The following is a 20,115-nucleotide window of genomic DNA, read 5'->3' on the forward strand; positions in this document are numbered from 1 at the left end:
TAGCAGCCACACAGCGGCGTTTAAACAGCTCGTGTAGAATGAGGCTGAATCTAATAAAATATGAAATGTGAAGAACATACTGTATAATATCTTGCCCTCATTCATTTTTTGTTTGTTTGTTTGTTTGTTTGTGTGAGTACATACAAACAGATGTGGCTGCTCTTTATGGGCACAGGGTCATGTGTCCCCCACCCACCCTCCTATAGGACATGGGCCTCCATGCTTTTCAGGTAGAAATTAAAATGAAGAAATAATCAAAATTAAGGTATTTACAGTACATCATCATGGCATAAATGCAGCCAATTACATGCATCATATGCTTCTATTCTGTTAGTCCCAGTGCTAAATGTAGCAGTCGGGAATAAGCTCTCTGTGACTGAAGGAGCAATGTATAAGGAAACAAAACCTCTCCGCTACTTTGCTGTTTGGTATGTGGACGAGGGAGAATACTGCATACATTACAGGAGCCTTGGTCACAAGCTAACTGATAGCACTGTGGGGGACGGCGGATTGGGGGTTTCTAACGGAACTATCTTTTCACCCTGGACTGTTGTCCAAGGCTCCAAACTTGCAGTTGTAGTCAGTGTGTTAGTAACTGCAAAAGCAAGTGCCTATGTGATGTGTAATATTAATAAATCCAACAATTTAATCATTATATTTAGTAGTTCCTTTGTAAGGATGAAAACAGTCCGAATGATGTTGCTCTCTTTAATTCAGTGTTCATGATTTACTATACAGTATACTTAGTGTATTCAGTTGACTATACAACATACTCTATTCGGTGCACAGCAATTCACTTTCTGTGTATTTATGACACTGTTGTAACGTTAAACGATCCAGAGGATAATAATAATAATAATAGTAATAATAAATGTCAGGCTGAATACTTCAGACAGTAAAATGCTCGCCTTCTGAGCTCAAGTTGGCAGGTTCGAATCCGGCTCAGTTCAGTAATATTTGAAGGTGCTTAGATACATCAGTCTCGTGTCTGCAAATTTACTGGCATGTAACAAAATTTCTGCAGGACAAAATTCCGGTACTATGGCATCTCCAAAAACCGTAAATGTTCAGTGGCGCCTCGTGAGGTACTAATTTATTTATTTATTTACTTATTTATTAATTTCTGCTCTCGTCTGTTGGACTCCCTCAATTCATACCTCACGAGCCGCCATTGTATGAAATATTTTTAAGTCAATACATTTGACTGTTCTTGAGATACAGGATTGTGAAAGGTGGATAACCTAGGAGACATGAAGGTCTCTCCAAAATCTGAAAAATATCATATAACGTCAATGTGTATCCTTTCTTGTGGTTTACAGACGATGTGTCCCTTGTATGTGGACCATGTCATGAGCAAAACCGCGGCTTCAGTCCTGGCCGTGAAGCGCAAGGAAGGCTGTGTCGTGTTTGGAGAGACATTGGTGTCAGCCCTGGGCACAGACGGGTCTCACTACTTCAACCCCAGCTGGCTGCATGCTGCAGCGCACGTGGTGTCTCCTCCCCTGAGACCTGATCCCTCCACATCGGACCACCTCATCCAGATGCTCAATAAGTGAGTATCGCTAGTTCTTCTCATCCTCACTTTGGATCAGTTTGATGGGCAAAGTTTTACCTTGTGCTACATATCATAGGTATCAGGCAGTGGTTTTTTTTTCGTAAGAAAATATGGTGGTGGTACTCACCCGAGCTTCTTCGCAAACTGAATCTCACACTCTGAAGAATAGTTCACTTCCATCTGTTTTTCTGGTCCTGAGTTTGTAAAATCTTGACATATCTTACAAACTAGCATTTTATAGTTCTCATAAAACCAGTCGTTTCTCTGGAAGAAATCATTTATCTGAGTTATATTTGGACCCATCATTGTCACAACCGTTTCCCTCTAGAACTGCAGTAAATGTTTCGGTACTTGTGATGTTTTCATCACATTCACTTGTTTCACAGTTCGTAGGTTCAGGAGATACTTCAAGAGAATCATCATGCTTTCTTTTATTGTGCACTGGTACAAATATAATTACTTATTTTATTCATTTCACTTCTCTGACTTGTGAACCACATGCACCCCTTGCTCCTACTAAACAACTATGAACTTGCTTGCCTGGACAGAACAAAACGAGTGTTTTCATGTTTTTCTATTTAAATTTAAACTTGCAAGCCCCATTCACAATGCAAACGTAACGTAATGTAAACCTAAAATTGATGCAAGTGCAATGGACTAGCATAACTTGGAAACAATTCTCCAACCCATGGATAAATAATGAAAATATCGAGCTCTATTATTATTATTATTATTATTATTATTATTATTATTATTATTATTATTATTATTATTATTATTATTATTATTATTATATATATATGGACTTTATTTGGTACAGATCGTGGTCTTATTATTTGTGTTGTATGTGAGGTTATGTTATGACACATCTGCTGCATGTATATTAATAAGAATTTAATTATTAATTATTAATAGTATTAATTTCTTATTACCTGTATATATGATGTCTAAACCCAATGCAATGTTGTGCAACATAGGGTAATAGTCAAGAACAATGCACTTTGTCACTAGAGATTAATCGAACATTCGATCATTTTGTACATAGGTTATTGGAGACTCAGAAATTACGAGAAAACATGTTGTCATACTCTTCTAAAAGCCTGGCCTGGCAATATATATAAAGAGGCAGTCTTGGGAGTTGGAGTTGAGTTGTTTAGCAAGACTTGTAGTGGAAGTCGTTAGCCGAGTGATGGAGCAGTCTTCTTCTTCTACTTAGCAGTGTTTTGTCCAAGACGGCAATTTATTAGTGTGTGTGTGTGTAATCTGTACTGGTATATAATTTGTAAATAAAACAGTCTACACAATTGACTGCATCTCCTGTGTGCATCTTTATGGTTACAACAAAATTAACATTAACTTAGAAGTTTGTGGCCATGTTATTTGATGGAACCATTCACAATGCGCCAATGTAAACTTAGTTGCGAGTCCGTAAAATGAAGGGATTGCAAACTACAAGCTTTTGCGGTTAATTTTACGTTAAGTTTAAGAACCAGCCAATCAGAGCAGACGTAAACACTGCATTTTGTGTGTGACATAATGACTTATTTCAACGAAACACTTGTAATTCTCTTTCAAAACAGTCCTTGTTTGTATGTATGATAAAAAGAAAGAGAATTACAAAGACATGCATCAAAAGAGAATATGTGAATTTAAATATGCTGTAGCAACAAAATCTGGTGGTAAATGGCAAGAGACAAGTTCGCAGCGCTGGCGACCGTGTAGTGGCATCATAGATAAAACAATGTCCCTGTATATTTCTTAACATTATGATAGACTACTAGTTTACGAAAACAATATCATACGAAAACATCTCATTGGAATGTGATAGTTAGGTGCACAGATGTAAAGGAGACCTTCCACTTCTTTTTATTAGAAATGGGGACACAAATCGTAAGATAGTGTCAAACAGTTCAGGTTTCATCCGCTTGTACAAAACAAACTGATGAGGTCATTTCTTGTAGTACAAAGTAGATTACCAAAATCGCCACGAGATAACCTCCTTTGATTCAAGGGATCAACCCCTTTTCTGCACCGTTGTTTACTTTGCCTTTTCAGGTACACAGCTCCTAGGAGTAAAGCAAGGGATGTTTGAAGTAACATGAATTCTGCAACCACGCTGTTTGATTCCATCGAGGTATTAAAGTATAAAACTGTGAGATAGCTTAAAACCTGATTTCTGTACTAATAACATGGTACTGTTTTGATTAGCTGCTGTGTATTCTTTACGTTCATGTTACGACCTCCATTGTGGATACCACAAATTTTACGTTACGTTAAGTCGTTAAGTTTACGGTTACATTTGCATTGTGAATGGGGCTTAACCCCAGATTAAATATGGCGGTTAGTTTTTTACTAGTTGTCTGCTGCTACATTGTATTAACGGCACTCGGTGCAATACGGATACCGTTATATTGTCCTTGACAAGAACAGTTTGTTTTTGAAGGGTGAGAAACCAACCCCTACTCTATTGTATTCCAGTAGTCAAAAATGTGGAATGTTAAGAAAGAGCAAGATGAGGATTTTCTCTTCCTTTTTCTTTAACTCCGAACTAACAACATGGAATGGTTAATAGGACATAAATGATAATTTTGGAACGAAACATCAATCATGTGTTCATATGCATTACCGGTATATCTTCTACAGTCAGTATATAAACGTAACCAAAGCAGACAAGAAACCTTGATTTTAAGCCATAAGCCAACACTACATAGAAAATATGATAGAAATATTCTGAATAACATCCAATTAATTCTTTTATTTCTTTCAAATAAAAGGTGCTGGTAATGCGTTCCATTGTGTACCACCAAAAAAATTACCAGCACTGGTACCAGGAATCACCACTTGCAGCGTGGAAATCCAGGTGTGATATTCTTCTTCTTCTTGTTTAGATTTTGGACATCATAGTACAACGCTGTGTCCAGTCACTGGTTTCCGGGTTAGTTACATATTACTGGAGGTGTCAACTTAAATTTTATATTTTTATTTTTTTATTTTTTGCTAGGGGCTTTACGTTGCACCGACACAGATAGGTCTTATGGCGACGATGAGATAGGAAGGGCCTAGGAGTTGAAAGGAAGCGGCCGTGGCCTTAATTAAGGTACAGCCCCAGCATTTGCCTGGTGTTAAAATGGGAAACCGTGGAAAACCATCTTCTGGGCTGCCGATAGTGGGATTCAAACCTACTATCTCCCGGATGCAAGCTCACAGCCGCGCGCCTCTACGCGCACGGCCAACTCGCCCGGTTGTCAACTTAAAAAAAAAAACAGGTGCATAACATAAAGGATGGGATGCCTTGTTTATTGGGACTATTTCACATTTGGAAGTGACTAAATTATTTAATTCCATTTTGATAGGTTTCTGTTATTTGAACTTTAAACTGAACACTGGGACACAACGTTCTAAGTCTTCTCGTCTGTGTGCTCCGTCACGACGGCTGACTACTAACGAATTAGACTGGATCACAAAAAAAGGGAATAGGACTTGACTTTACATACCTTGTGTGAAAAGAAGATTTTACAATTGAATATTACATGCACTTAAAATTTGGTTATTAGTTCTGCAATGTGAACTGTTGGATGATGCACTAAATATGAAATATTTAAAGGAAGTTGGTAGCCTGAGTTTAGTAGTTTGGTTATGAACTCACATCATTGATGTTCATATGTTGGGCATTGAAATATGTGATTTATACTACCAAGAGCCTTTCCATATGGACATACATTACTTTAGATAATATTTAGTTGAGAAAGGTGTTCCGGTATGCATTCATGGTTTAAATGGATCCGTATAATAGTAGAAATATGATGGCGTGTGTATTTTCCGAAAGCGAACCATGGTTTGTTAGGGATGTCATTCAAAATGTTAAATAGGTGTTTATCTTTAGGCGTGATATGACTATCGTGTATGTATTTCTCGCAGAGGATGTGATACCGCGGTGTACAAGACTGTCAACTTAGGGACTAGGGTCAGGACGATTTGTCTACATTGTTAGGTCCGGCTAGTAACAAGCAAAGAGCCGTTAGGCCTCTAAAATTCTGTACGGCGCTAATTAAGTATGCCGGATAATGACAAAGCCATTGGTCTGGTTTTATTCTGCGTGGGTTGGTAACAGAAGGTATTTCTTTTGATTGCTGGGAATGACATTATATCCGATTACATGTCAGCCAGTTGCAATGCTAGTAGCTGCTCAAGTAATGGAGAATGGCGCATGCTACATGCAATCTAACAGTCTATAATATATATATATTATAATACAAAACGAATATTCATTTGTTCGTCTCAAATGGACTTAAAAACTACTGGACCAGTTGCGCTGAAAATTTCATAATTTATTCTTATTACTCCTAAGAAGGTTTAGGAAGTGACTGAACGAAATTCGATAAGTAGTTTTTTATGATGAGTGATTTTATGTAATTAATGGAATTACAAAAAAATCGAAAATAGTCTCGAATCCATAATTTTCGGGTTCACTGAGATGAACAGTGACACACTGGATGGTGTTTAAGTTAAAATTTAGCGCCCATTGGCAAAGGGGGGTCAGAAGAAAATGTCCAAAAAATGACCGAGATTATGGATGTATGTGTGTATGTTCCAGCATATTTGGATCAACCTTGATGGACAAATTGTTGCTAGGCGACATCGACTTAATCTGTAGACTATCATGATAGTCCAGTAAGAAATGCTGTACATAGAACGATGGGAAAACGCTGCCATGTTTCACGAAGTACCTTTCTTACTAGGAGATTCATGGACGTGGCTGCATATAGGGGGATGAGAACCTGCCGCCATGTGTTATGAAGTATCTTTCTTGCTAGGAGGTTCATAACTGTGGCCATATATAGGAGGATGGGAACATGCCGCCATGTTTTATTAAGTACCTTTCCATACCCCCTTCTAAATCTCTGGAGTAATTTCAACCAAACTTGGTACACTTATGACTTATAATTTGGAGACAAACACTGTGGGGGTAAACCACCCCTAGCAGTGGGAATGGGAAGGGGTGGCATGTAAAAATAATCGAAAATAGTCTCGAATTCATAGTTTTTGGGGTCGCTGAGATGAACAGTGACACTCCGGACACAGTTTAAGTTAAAGTTCAGCCCCCATCGGCAAAGGGAGGTCAGAAGAAAACTTCCGAAAATGACCGAGATTATGGATGTATGTGTGTATGTTCTGGTATAGTTCTCAACCAAACTTGATACAAATATGACTTACTATCTGGAAAAAATACTGTGTGGGCAAGACACCCCTAGCATCCCTAGGGGAGAGGTGTGAAATATAAAAATAATTGAAAATGATCGATATTAGCGCTGAATCCATAGTTTTCAGGGTCGCTAGGATGACATGTGACACTCTGGATGCCGTGTAAGTCCAAGTTCAATGGGGGTTGAAAAGGGGCAAACAAGAATATGTTCAAAATGACCGATATTTGTGTTGAGTCCACAGATTTCGGTGTCCCTACCTTGATTAGTGGCAGTCCTGGTGACAGTTGGAATTGTGTACATCACATCTATTGTGCAAGGCGTAAATACATACAATTATAACCTACTTTTATTTGTTTGGAAGGATCAGCTACTTGCCAGACAATCTGGGCTGCCACAAGGAAATAGGTATATAATTTTTTATTATGATGATTGTTATCAGATTCCCCTTGATTTGATTTTCAACAAAAACTGACGATGATTCCAAGGGAGTCAAAACCAGTCTTCTTATAAATTAATATATTTTAGCCTACAATGTGTTGAATGGTGGAACATCCCTCAAACTCTATCTTATCAGGAAATAGGTTTACGCAAAATTATAATCTCAAACTAAAACTTAAAACTAAACACGTAAGAGTAATTCTAAATTTACAAAAGAGTTCATAAACTATCAGTCAACGTCACAATAAAGAAATCTACAAAACAAATTACTTCAAACAGTTAATGCAAATCCTAAAATTAAACATTCGAAGAAGTGTCCGAGCTGAGCCGGGTACTACAGCTAGTTAGATAATAAAATTATTGTAATGGACACGTCTCCTTTAAAAGGGATTTCACATAAGATTTGGATCCTTTCAACTCTTTTATTAAGATTGTGTAAAATTCTACCTTTACTTATTTACAGTACTTACAGTCGAGTCGCCCATTGTCTGGCCCCGACATTTCTCAGACAGTGTTGACGATTTTGAACCGCGCAATATAAAGATATTTCATGCATACGTAGAATAGTTTTTGTGTTAATGCAATGGAAATATGCTATGGAAATAAGTGAAAATTGCCTCTTCTTCTTAAGACGCCGTCTCCAAATGGAGGTAGACGATCCACACGGCCAGCTTTGATCTTGACGTTGCAGCCATGACATGTGAATTTATTGGAATATCTCTCAGGATCTTTGATGCAGTGGTCTCCCATTGCCTTCTGCATCCTAATGCTGTTGACCAAATGGGTTCCTCTGCCTTTGGGAACAATTTCTTGTTCCCAGGACAATAGAGTGCCCTCACCCATACCTGCGCATCCACTCTCAAAGAGACTGTTGGCACTTGGTATAGGAGATCTCCTTATACCGGGAGATAATCGCTCCCTTCATTCATTAGCCGCCTGCATAAAAAATATTATTTTTATGTGCAGTCGTTGCCCCCTCTTTACCATGGGGAGGTGAATGTCAGGATTTCACCGTCATTGAAACAAGGACCAAGTGGCATTTTCTTGTTTCTCTGGTTCCTTAGAGAGGTAATCCACCTGATAGCTGCCCTTATTAGTAAATTGATATGAACAGCCTCCTAATCAGTTCATATGAATATTTCTTTTATCTCCTGTTTAGATGTGAGCGGGTTTGACTTAATACTCAAAATTCAAATTGTCAACTATCAGGTAGGTTTTCTCTTTCAGATTTTATTGGGAAAAGAAAATCCAATATATGGTATTTCAAGACAGGGAGTACCAGAATATTATAATCATAATATCAAAATGTGTTCGCCTTTGTGGTGTAGTGGTTAGTGTGATTAGCTGCCACCCCCGGAGCCCGGGTTCGATTCCCGGCTCTGCCACAAAATTTGAAAAGAGGTATTAACTGGAACAGGGTCCACTCAGTGTCAGGAGGTCAGCTGAGTAGAGGGGTGTTCGATTCCCATCTTAGCCATCCTCAAAATGGTTTTCCGTGCTTTCCCAGTTCTACATGCAAATGGCAGGATGGTACCTATAATCACTTTCATGTGGCTTCCAAGCCACATTGGGATTGCGGGAAATGAACTTGCGGATGAAGCTGCAAAGGAAGTTGTACTTTTACCTCCAAGACCTGTCAATGTACCTGCTAAGGATATTTGTTCTCAGCCACGTCGAACCATCTTGGCATCCTGGGAATCGGAGTGGCTAGCTATCCGAACTCCCAACAAGCTGAGATCAATTAAGAAGACAACTACCGTGTGGCGGTCCTCTTTCTGGCCTTCACGGAGAGAGGCCATAGTATTGTGTAGGCTGAGGATAGGTCATTTACGATCTACGCACTCTTATCTCCTAAAGAGGGAAGAACCCCAGTGTGTTCTTGTGCTGCCGACTTCACCGTAGCCCACATCCTCACAGAGTGCGCCGATCTCTCTGGCCTAAGACGGAGCCTCGGCCTGCAGGAAACACTTGAACACATACTAGCCGATGACGCGACTACTGCTGATCTCGTCATCCACTTTATGTGCAACAATGGACTTATCAAGGGTATATAAATATTACAAGTGTACTGTTACTCAGGGAACGCACGTTCCCTTTTGATTCGTTAGTAATTTTTTTTGCCTAATTCTATAATTTTCTTTTTTTGTTTTATTTTGTACTGCTTTTCCAAACTCTTTTGTTGAATAAATAATTTTGTTTTTTATTTTAAATTTCGTTTCCACTAATTTGTTCAGAGAGGATGATTACCTCGTTGTACTTCCTCTTAAAACAAAAATCACCACCACCTATCCCTTCCAATCTTCCCATCAACCCCACAAGGCCCCTGTTCAGTATAGCAGATGAGGCCGCCTTGGCGAGGTGCTGGTTGTCTCCCACCGACACAAAGTCTCCAGAATCCCTGGACGGTAAATGTATTAAGAAAGAAGAAACAAAAGGATAGCATATAAATGTAATACAGTAAGAAAATAATAACATTAATCAAAATAAGTTAGAACAAAACTTTAACTCTGAGAATGGTATCACCGTGGTGATAAAAATGTCTCCAGCGGCGCGGAATTAATAAAATGGAACTAATAATGTCTTTCTTTCTTTCTTTCTTTTTCTTTCTTTCTTAATCCGTTTACCACCCAGGGTTGGTTTTTTCCTTGGAATCAGTGAGGGATCGCAACTCTACCACCTCAAGTGCAGTGCCCTCTGGTTGTGTTATTGTCTCTTCCTTTTTCTCCTTTCACCTGCTTGGTGTGGAATCTTTCTTCTTACTAGTTTACACAGCATCACTGCACGCTATGCACATCCTCTTTCCAATCTCGTGTAAATCTTTCCCAGCTTTTTTTTCTTTTCCTCACTTACTGTGTTCCTGCACCTTCTTTTTATTTCCTGATACTTTCTTCAGTTTTATCCCTATACCATACTTGCCACGTTTTCTTATTTTTCACTGCTTCCTTTATCCTCTCAGTCCACCATGGGATTTCTTTATCTTGTACTCTTTTATCTGTTCATCTGTTCTGCCTCAGGCACTCTCTGCTCATCTTACAAATACCTTCTTGAGCATGTCCCATTCCAGTTCAACACTCTCCATGAACTCCTCTAGGAGACTATACCTGCCACTCAAACCACAGAATCTTATATGTATATTAATACAATACCTTTTCTTTTGTTTACTTTTCAGAGATGGTCTCCAGGTGGTAGGCAGTGATCATTGCGTGTTCTCCGGGCAACAGAAGATGGTTGGCATGGATGACTTCACCAAAATCCCAACTGGAACGAATGGCGTGGAGGATCGCTTGACTGTCACCTGGGAGAAAGCTGTACATCAAGGTCGTATGGACCCCATGCGCTTCGTCGAAGTCACCAGCACTAATCCGGCGAAGATCTTCAACCTCTACCCAAAGAAGGTTCTTATTCCTTTTTCTGAGGGAACTGTAATGCTAATTCCCAAGCCAAGTAAAGATCTAAAGATTCTGGATAGTTATAGGGCAATATGCCTTACAAATGGCTTCTGTAAGCTATTTGAAAGGATGGTGAGCCAGCGGCTTGGACAACTACCAGTGTGGTTTCTGCTCTCATCGGTCTGCCACCAATCATCTGGTCAGACTGCAGAGCGCCATTCAGGAAGCCTTTCTCCAGAAGGAACACCTAGTCACCATGTAACTTGACCTGGAAAAGGCTTACGATATGAGTGGTGTGAGGCTATCTCCATACTACACAAGTGAAAATTTTGGGAAAATTTAGCAATGTTTACTGAGAACTTCATGTCTCTTTGGCTCTTTCGAGTCCAAATAAGAAATGTTTTTCCTCAGTATTACATTAAAGAACATTGAGTACCACAGGGATCTGTACTGAGAGTCACGCTGTTTGCAATCGCCATCAACAGCATAGTTGCCACGGCTGGCCCCACTGGCGTTCCATCGCTGTATGTAGATGATTTAGCTCTACATTTCAGCTCCAGAAGGATGACAGTTGCTGAGAGACAGCTACAGAAAACTATTAAACGAGTCCACAACACGGTTTTCAATTTTCAGCGGCGAAGACTCCAATTGTACACTTCTGTTGACATTGGCTGGTGCATCCTCAACTGATCTGCTGCTTGCGAAAAAGTGTCTTATAAGTGGTAGACGCCTGCAGGTTTCTGGATCTCCATTTTGAAAGGCGACTAACGTGACAGCTCTTACACCCGTCAGTTGAAAGTTGCCTGCGTGAAGAGACTCAACATGCTTGAGTTTCTCAGCAGCACTTCGTGGGGAGCTGACCATGCGGTGCTGCAACCGCAACGATCCTTTCCCGAATAGACTTTGTTAGTGCGGATAATGGTTCAGCATCAAGATATACAGTATTCATCATAGTAGAGTTACGCTGGCTACCAGGGTGTTCTGTACCAGCCCGATTCCCAGCCTACTCGCTGAATCAGGGGTTCCATCTTTGCAAATAAGGGGACAGCAGATACTCCTCATGTACACTGCCAAAATTTGTGAAATGCTGCAACATCTAAGCTATCAATGCATCTTTAGTACCCAATACCATCAGAGGTATCAAAACCGGCTGAATGCCACCCGGCTGGTTGGGATTTGAATTGATAGGTTGTGTCATGAGTTTGATGTGGCTGTCGGTGATTGTCTCACGCGGACCTCTAGCAATGTACCTCCGTGGCTAGTTCCGTGCCTGGATATATGGCTAGGTCTTCTCAGTGGATCCAAGGTGAACACGGATGCTTCTGTTCATCAGAGGTGTTTCTGGGATTTCATTCACCACTATTCAGACGCGCGCACAATATGTCATCATGGACGTTGTAAAATAGGAGAAAATGTTTGATGCTCTTTCATCTCCGATAATATTAGCATGAAGATCTCTCTTCCTAGTGCTTGTAGCATGCATACTGTGGAGCTTTTAGTCATCTAAAATCTCTGCAGTTTGCAGTGAGTAACAAAAGAGGGCTCATTCTCATGTGTACCTACTGGTTAATTTCCCTGCAGTTTATTGATACCTGTTTCCTGATGCCAGCACATAACCTATTCCTCGTGAGTAACACCGAGGGGTGTTTTTGGCATGCTATCTAGTCATTAGAGATTGTATACTGCCACTTCTTCTACCCTGCTGACTAACATTTTGATGATGAAAAGTTTTCAAAAAATGGGACTTGAACCGGCCCACCACAGTGTCAGAGCCCCAGGGGCTCTGAACTTTGGAGCGTGGGTTGGCGACCACGGGGCCCTCAGCTGAGTCCTGGCATTGCTTCCACTTACTTGTGCCAGGCTCCTCACTTTTATCTATCCTATCTGACCTTCCTTGGTCAACTCTTGTTCTTTTCCGACCCCGACGCTATTAGGTTTGCGAGGGCTAGGGAGTCTTTCATTTTCACGCCCTTCATGGCCCTTGTCTTCCTTTGGCCGATACCTTCATTTTTCGAAGTGTCGGACCCCTTCCATTTTTCTCTCTGATTAGTGTTATATAGAGGATGATTGCCTAGTTGTACTTCCTCTTAAAACAATAATCACCACCACCACCACCACAGTGTCAGACTATAAAGATTTGACACCTTAACCATCATGGCCACCAGGCGAGCTAGAAGAAAGTGTGGTGATTTTCATAATATTATTGTAATGTGAGGAAGTAGGTCAAATTTAATAAATATATTTCTAGAACATGTTAATAAAAAAACTAAATTATATAACAGTTACAGTATTATGATATTCTAAATGGTAGTAGCTTTGCAGCTGAAAAGAAACTAATGTGTTGTGTTTAACAGGTAAAACAATGATTGTCACAAAAATATATTATATTGAACAGAGGAAGTTGATATAGTTTAGAAACATCCCCAACCACATTATTTTTCTAAGATATTACTTCAAAAGTTGAAAAAGAAATACTTTTTTCTTTCCAATTTCACCTGGAATGCTTCGTACACCAGTTAATTAGGCCAAAAGTAAATCGCATTTCTCTTACGTTACCTTCATAAATATTCAGTTGATATTGTGAAGGTTACTCTAATACTGTCACTTTCGTTGTCTTTCTGTACTGCAGGGATGCATCCAGGTAGGGTCCGATGCTGATCTTGTCATCTGGGATACACAAGATCCGCGTACTATTTCGGCACAGACGCATGTCCAGGCAGTGGACTTCAATATATTTGAAGTAAGTATAATTGAATGTGGGGATGTAACTTTAGAAACAAAATCTCATTTACGGGAATACTGTATCAGTGAGCAGTTCTCTACTGCATTAGAAGAATAACCAATAAATTCACCCACTTCTGCTTCGTCTTAACGAAACTAACTGCTGTACACAGTCAATAATTAAACAGTAGTCATCAGGTGTAATTCATATACATGGTCTACATACCAATGGTAACTGAATAAAATATTAAAATGTTTCAAAATTAATAATAAAAACAAAAAATACATACATACATACATACATACATACACACACACACACACACACACACACACACACACACACACACACACACACACACACACACACACACATACATACATACATACATACATACATACATACATACATACATACATACATACATACATACATACATACATACATACATAAATACATACATACATACATACATACATACATACATACATACATACATACATACATACATACATACATACATACATACATACATCTTTGTTGTAGACTTATGCCTTTCAGTGTTCAGTCTGTAAGCTTCTGTGAATTTACTAAATTCCACCAGAATCCTCTATTTGTAACTATCTCTGTCACCTTATTTAGAGTCCGGCCCCATGGCTAAATATTTAGCGTGCTGGCCTTTGGTCAGAGGGGTCCCGGGTTCGATTCCCGGCAGGGTTGGGAATGTTAACCATCAATGGTTAATTTCGCTGGCACGGGGGCTGGGTGTATGTGTTGTCTTCATCATGATGTGCAGGTCGCCTACGGGAGTCAAATCGAAAGACCTGCACCTGGCGAGCCAAACTTGTCCTCGGACACTCCCGGCACTAAAAGCAATACGCCATTACATTACATTACATTACATTACATTACCTTATTTAGTTCTATGAAACTCCCTATACTTTGGGTTGGCAACCACGGGACCCTTAGCTGAGTCTTGGTATTGTTTCACTTACTTCTGCCAATCTGCTCACTTTCATCTATCCGACCTCACTTGGTCAACTCTTATTCTTTACCCGGATGGTATTAGAGTATTTGAGGCATAGAGAGTCTTTCATTTCCAAACCTTCATCTTTCCTCAATACATTGCAAAACTCTAAGTTATTTCCGTGCCATTCACTTCCTTACTGGTCATTCCTGGGGATAAAATCCCACCCAAATCCTACATGTATATCTCTCCTTTATCCGCCCTGTTGTCACTTATGCTTCCTTGACCTGGATTAATACCCATCCCTTAGACTATTATAACTTACCGAAATACGACCAACATGCACTTTGCATAGCTTATCGACTGAAATTTGACACTCCTTCTGCCAACTTTCAACCATTATATACCTTTCCTACTATCCTTACACATCTTCATTCTCTCCATTTCAATTACCTTACAAAAGGCATTTGTTTTAATAATCCACTTATTACAGAAGTGCTCCCCCTATCCCCTCTTGCTAATGTTATTCTCAATGATTCAAACCCCTCTCCATGCTCATCTTTCCCCTACCCCTTATTAATTTCCAACCATCCCCCTCCCCACTGCACTGTATAGTTTAATACTTTTTTCTGCTCATGTTGTCATTTCTGTATGCTCCTGGCTGCGGTGGTACATCACTTTCCACCGACATATATCTATGGCACCGCAAGTGCCATCTGTGATTCGTGTGCTCCAAGTGCAGTGTTAGTGCTCAAGCTCTTTTTTGCAATGCTGTTTCTCAATTCATCCCTCCCTTGTTTACTTCAGTTCGGATAAATGTCTTTACTGGTGTTGATTATGTTTCTCATGTGCGTTTTCACTTTTCTTTTTTCAACGCGTTTCTTTTGTCCGTGTACTGACTCGTATTCTTTTGAATTATATATGTTCTTTCTTTAGCTGTAAATGTTTTCTTATTTTTCTGTAAGTGTAATGGTTGCATTGTTTCTAGCTAATGTCTTATCAATATTTTGCACCTCAAGAAAGAGACTATATGAGTCGTATATTTGCAAAACCGGCCATCTCCCAAAAAAAATTGAAATCCACTTTTTGTGCTGAATGTGTTCTCTGTCCACTTTTACACAAGGGAGCAAACTATTAGTTGCAAGCTCAGCCTCCAACCAGCTTACTTCATCAAAAACTGGAGTTAGTTGCAAATACGGCCATCTCCTCTAATGCTAGAGGGCAGAGGAATTGCAGCAATTGTGTGGAAAAGAAAGCGTATCATGGTGACTATTGTAGGTGTTATAGTTCTGTTGTAAGGAAAGTTGTGGTTTTTATCATAAAGTTGTGTAGCTATTATAATTATTTTGGGAAAAATGGACACTAAGGTTGATGAAGCGACACCTGAAAGGGCCAGAAAAAGCAATGAAATAGCATCAGCGCTTTATCATAAACTAAATACTACTGATATGTCCAATGTTTCATTTTATAAGGTGTTTTGCTGATGGATGTTTGGTTTGTCACAAAAGCACCTAAAAGCATTAAGTAAATTGAGTTAATTTTCCCTGTGACAGGCCATTCATTTTTACCATCCGATAGAGTTTTCGGGCTCATTGAAAAACAAAGAAAATAGAAACTTTAATACAATCTGAGGAATTTCATAATGTTCTTTCTCAGTATGGCAAATTATTTCATCTAGGAAAAGATGACTGTTCCCGACTTTGACTGGAAAACAGAATGTACTTCTATTTTCAAGCCTACTGGGAAATGGCACTTCAAACTTTCTGATGTAAAAAGGGTTAGTTTGACCAAATCAAAAGGAGGCAATTCAGTTTTAAATCAAGGTGAACCCAAGTACAGAATAGACGTTGGGACAAAATTAGTCGTTTGGAAGAAAGGCAAAAATATTTTGATGATGAATCCAAAAGTTATACATACTGTTAAAATAGTACAGAATTTAAAGGCAAAAGATGTTGAATCTCTATTGACTAAACATTTTGGGACTCAGTGGAGAAATGTTGAAGTGCTTAAGTTTTACAAAGAACTCATTGATAACAATAACCTTCCACAAAAAAACCCAGAAGATGAGGGAGATGCATGTGAGCACAGTGTGCACAATAGCATTAATGTTTAATTAAAAGTTTAATTTTTTTTTAACATTTAATTTTTGAAAATTTATTTCTGGTTCATTTTGCGTAAATACATTGGCTTTTTATATTGGATTGATTTTTTAAGTCAACTAAATAAAGAATATTTTGTACATTTTCATTCCTTCAGTTTCTTTAGTTTGGTGCAAACCCGGCTATCTCCAAATTTGAACTTTAAATATTTCAAATAATTATATGAATAAAACATTGGCATTCTGTAACATTCATTACAATGCTATTTATAAGTGATATAGCAAATACAAATAATTCTAAATCTCTGTATTTAGATTTTATACGTTTTTTCGGTCTCTTGAAAAATTTAACCATTTGGAGATGGCTGGTTTTGCAAATAGACGACTCATATAAACTATATTTCAGCCGTAAGACTCTCTTTTAATGTTCTTCGATGATCAGTGTTCATTGTTGTTTCTCTTGTTTATTTCTTATTTGTGTTATACTGCCTGCCCAATCTAGGCGCAAGAGACATTCAGTGTATGCTTTCTATGTTTGTTTATAATGCACCATCCACAAAGACTCTTAAAATATTGTCACAGAAGAGACAATTAATTCCTTTTCAATAGTTCTGTGTCTCCTGTACATGATGTATTGTTTCGTTTGCTCAATAAACGGGGTACTTTTCAGGAGAAAACTATGCCGGGTGGGATGCGGGCACGCTCTGGGGGTTCGCATGAGGGTTGCGGTGGGCTCTGCGCCAGATTACACTACTCCTTCCTCTCCTTGCAGGTATGCACTATGCATACTCCCACACATGAATTTTTCAATAATTTTCTTTTCCTATTTCTACGGCCTAAGAGCAGCCCGTTTGGCTGATGGCCCGCCTAACCCTAAAATGGGTTAGGAGTTGAAATAACTTTTTGATTAGATTTTTTTCATTTCCATGCCCTTCGTGGCCCTTGTCTTTCTTGGCCTGTAACTTCACTTTTCAAAGTGTCAGATACCTTCCATGTCCGAGTCAAGAGGATGGTTACCTAGTTGTACTTCCTTTTAAAACAACAATCACCACCACCATGACCGAGTCGATCATTGTGCTGGGTAACCTATCCTCCTCCATTTGCCTCAATTGATCCCACCACTGAATACGGTTAATGCCTACAGTTCCATCATTCGAGTTCATTCCTAACTTAGCTTTTATCTCCTCAGTCTGAGAACCCTTCTGCCATTGTTCCTACCTGCTTGTACCAGTGATCATTCTCACTACTTTCACGTCTGTTACTTCTAACTTATGAATAATATATCCTGAGACCACCCAGTTTCCACTCCCGTAAAACAAAGATGGTCTGGAAACAGATCGTCCTGGAAATGACTTCCTTCTTACAGAACAGGGGCGGTGGATGATATTGTTGCAGTGTTGTACAACACCCTATAATTATACACTCCTTTTGTTGTCTTTTCTTCTAATTTTTTAGTTTAATAAGTCTAACATATATTATAACTAGAGTCCGGAAGTTAGGCAAAATGCCTTTTTTATCTGACTGGATATATTGAAGAATCAGATAGACATAAATATGTTTTCGTGCATTTAGGAAGTGTAGAGACAATTTTTATTTTGCTTTTTTTTGCCTATTTTGGCTTCCGTTGCCTATTTTAAGTTTTAAAGCCTTTTTTTTTGCGTTTTTTGATCGTTATGCAATTTTTTTCCTGCGATTTACACATTTTAGAAAGCACATAATGAATTTCCGTACATCGAAGACAAAAAAACTTTGCAGAAATTAAATTACATATTGCCGTCGCAAATATCTATTTAGAAAATTGTTCCCTGTAAATCGTTTATTTGTTTTCAGGCATTCGAAAGCTTATTTTCTCAACCCATTCATTTAACCTCTGTAAATAGCAGAACCTTCATTAGTGAAAGGAATGCACAAGCATAATGAATACCAGGAAAGAGAGAGGATGAGGGAAGTACATCTCTTCTCCTTCCTCACACCCCTTTTGCTGTGACAATGCATAATTACCAGGTATTCCCGATTTCAAAATGATAAGATAATGCAGAGGAAGGGAGGAAATCACTTCTGTCTAAGAGGTCAAACATAAAAGACTGTTGAACTTGTTACTCAGGTGTTCGCGCTGACTTATTTATCATGCCGAAATTTTCATCGTTACGTGGTAAATTACATGGCTATGAATGCAAATTCTGTTCGGATATACTTTCTACTGATGGAGCTACAGTCTTTTGCAAAATCTGTGAACTATTAATCACGAAAAAAAGTAATTTATAACTCAACATTTCACAACAATGAAACATAAGTCTAGGTTAAATATTGTTGGCCCTAAGATCAATTTAATATCAACAGCAGTTACAACATCCAGCAGGCTATCTCAAGTTTTCCCTGGATCTATGTAAAGCTTTCTTGGACTCCGGAATTCCGTTCTGGAAACTGGAAAATCAATCCCTCAGGACGTTTCTGCAGAAGTACACTAAAGAAGAAGTTCCATCAGAATCCACATTGAGAAAAACATATTTGAATATCTCCTTGAAGAGACCCTGCAGAGGATTCGAAGCAGAGTTGCAAAAAAGAAGATCTGGATCTCCATTGATGAAACTACGGATGCAATGGGGCGTTACATGGCCAACGTTATCATTGAAACTATGGAAGCAAAGCAAACTGACCTATCATCATTATTTCTTTTGACGACAGAGGAGATGGAGAGAGCAAATGGTTCCACAGTGGCACAGTTGTTCAGAAATTCATTAATGTTACTCTAGCCAGATGGAATACGGCATGAAGATGTCCTGCATTTTGTTACAGATGCGGCACCTTACATGAAAAAAGCAGTTACAGCCTTGAAAGTTCTCTTTCTAGCCCATGGACTGCACAGAATTGCTGAAGAGATAAGAAGTTTGTATCCTCACGTGGATAAGTTAGTTTTGAATACCAAGAAAATCTTCCTAAAATCACCCTTCCAAATCCGGGTTTTCAAGGACGTGGCGCCAGAGCTCCCTTTACCTCCACAGCCAGTTCTCACCAGATGGGGAACCTGGATCTCAGCAGTCATACCTATTACAGCAACAATTTGGACAAGATACGTGAGGTACTTCATGCCGTATCAGTAGACGAAGTTGCTTCAGTTTGCGGGGTAAACAAGTTGTTGGACCATGAAGAGCTCAGCAATGATCTGGCATTTATAACAGCACATTATAGTTTGATACTCGAAGCAATCTTGAAGTTGGAGGAAAGAGATGATTCGCTGGTATCATCCATGGTGATCTTCGAAGATGCAGTAAATCAACTGCTGCAAGCACCAGGAGAAAAAGGAAGCGGTGTTAGTGAAAAGTGTAAACGTTTTCTGAGTGCTAATGTGGACATTGAAAAAATGAATAACATTCGTGATGTTCTGAAAGGTGAAAATTCTGTTTTAACTCGTATGTGTCCTTCCGAAATAGCTTGTTTTAAATTTGCGCCAGTCACTTCAGTGGAAGTAGAACGTTCCTTTTCCATGATGAATAACAAGCATGACAAGCATCTATGACAGTTGATACTTTGAAAAAGCACCTTGTTGTTGCTTGTAACCAAGGAAAGCAAGAGTAAGTATGCTAATTATGTGATAAATTGATAATAAAGAAATGAATGAGTATTTAAAATACTTATTTTCATTAATAATGAGTGAGATTCCTCTTTGCTTTCACTCCTAATAAATGCCTATTTTAATTACAGTACTGCCTATTTTCAGTATTTTAAGTGCCTTTTTGCCTGC

The 20,115-nt window shown here is 39.0% G+C and overlaps 1 protein-coding gene across 4 annotated transcripts in view; it reads left to right on the forward strand.

Moving 5' to 3' along the window:
- Nucleotides 1-20,115, forward strand: part of LOC136867439 (dihydropyrimidinase) — a 110,698-nt gene that overhangs the window by 51,227 nt on the left and 39,356 nt on the right. For all 4 annotated transcript variants that reach the window (XR_010859687.2, XR_011017988.1, XR_011017989.1 and 1 more), the window contains 3 exons: nt 1,320-1,552; nt 10,367-10,592; nt 13,216-13,326. Coding sequence is in view for 1 of the 4 variants with exons in the window: in XM_067144645.2 (XP_067000746.2) it covers nt 1,320-1,552; nt 10,367-10,592; nt 13,216-13,326 (570 nt within the window). In the remaining 3 variants the exon portion in view is untranslated. The remainder of the gene's footprint in view (nt 1-1,319; nt 1,553-10,366; nt 10,593-13,215; nt 13,327-20,115) is intronic.

Source organism: Anabrus simplex, chromosome 3, assembly GCF_040414725.1.
Source record: "Anabrus simplex isolate iqAnaSimp1 chromosome 3, ASM4041472v1, whole genome shotgun sequence".
NCBI classification, from domain to species: Eukaryota; Metazoa; Arthropoda; class Insecta; order Orthoptera; family Tettigoniidae; genus Anabrus; species Anabrus simplex.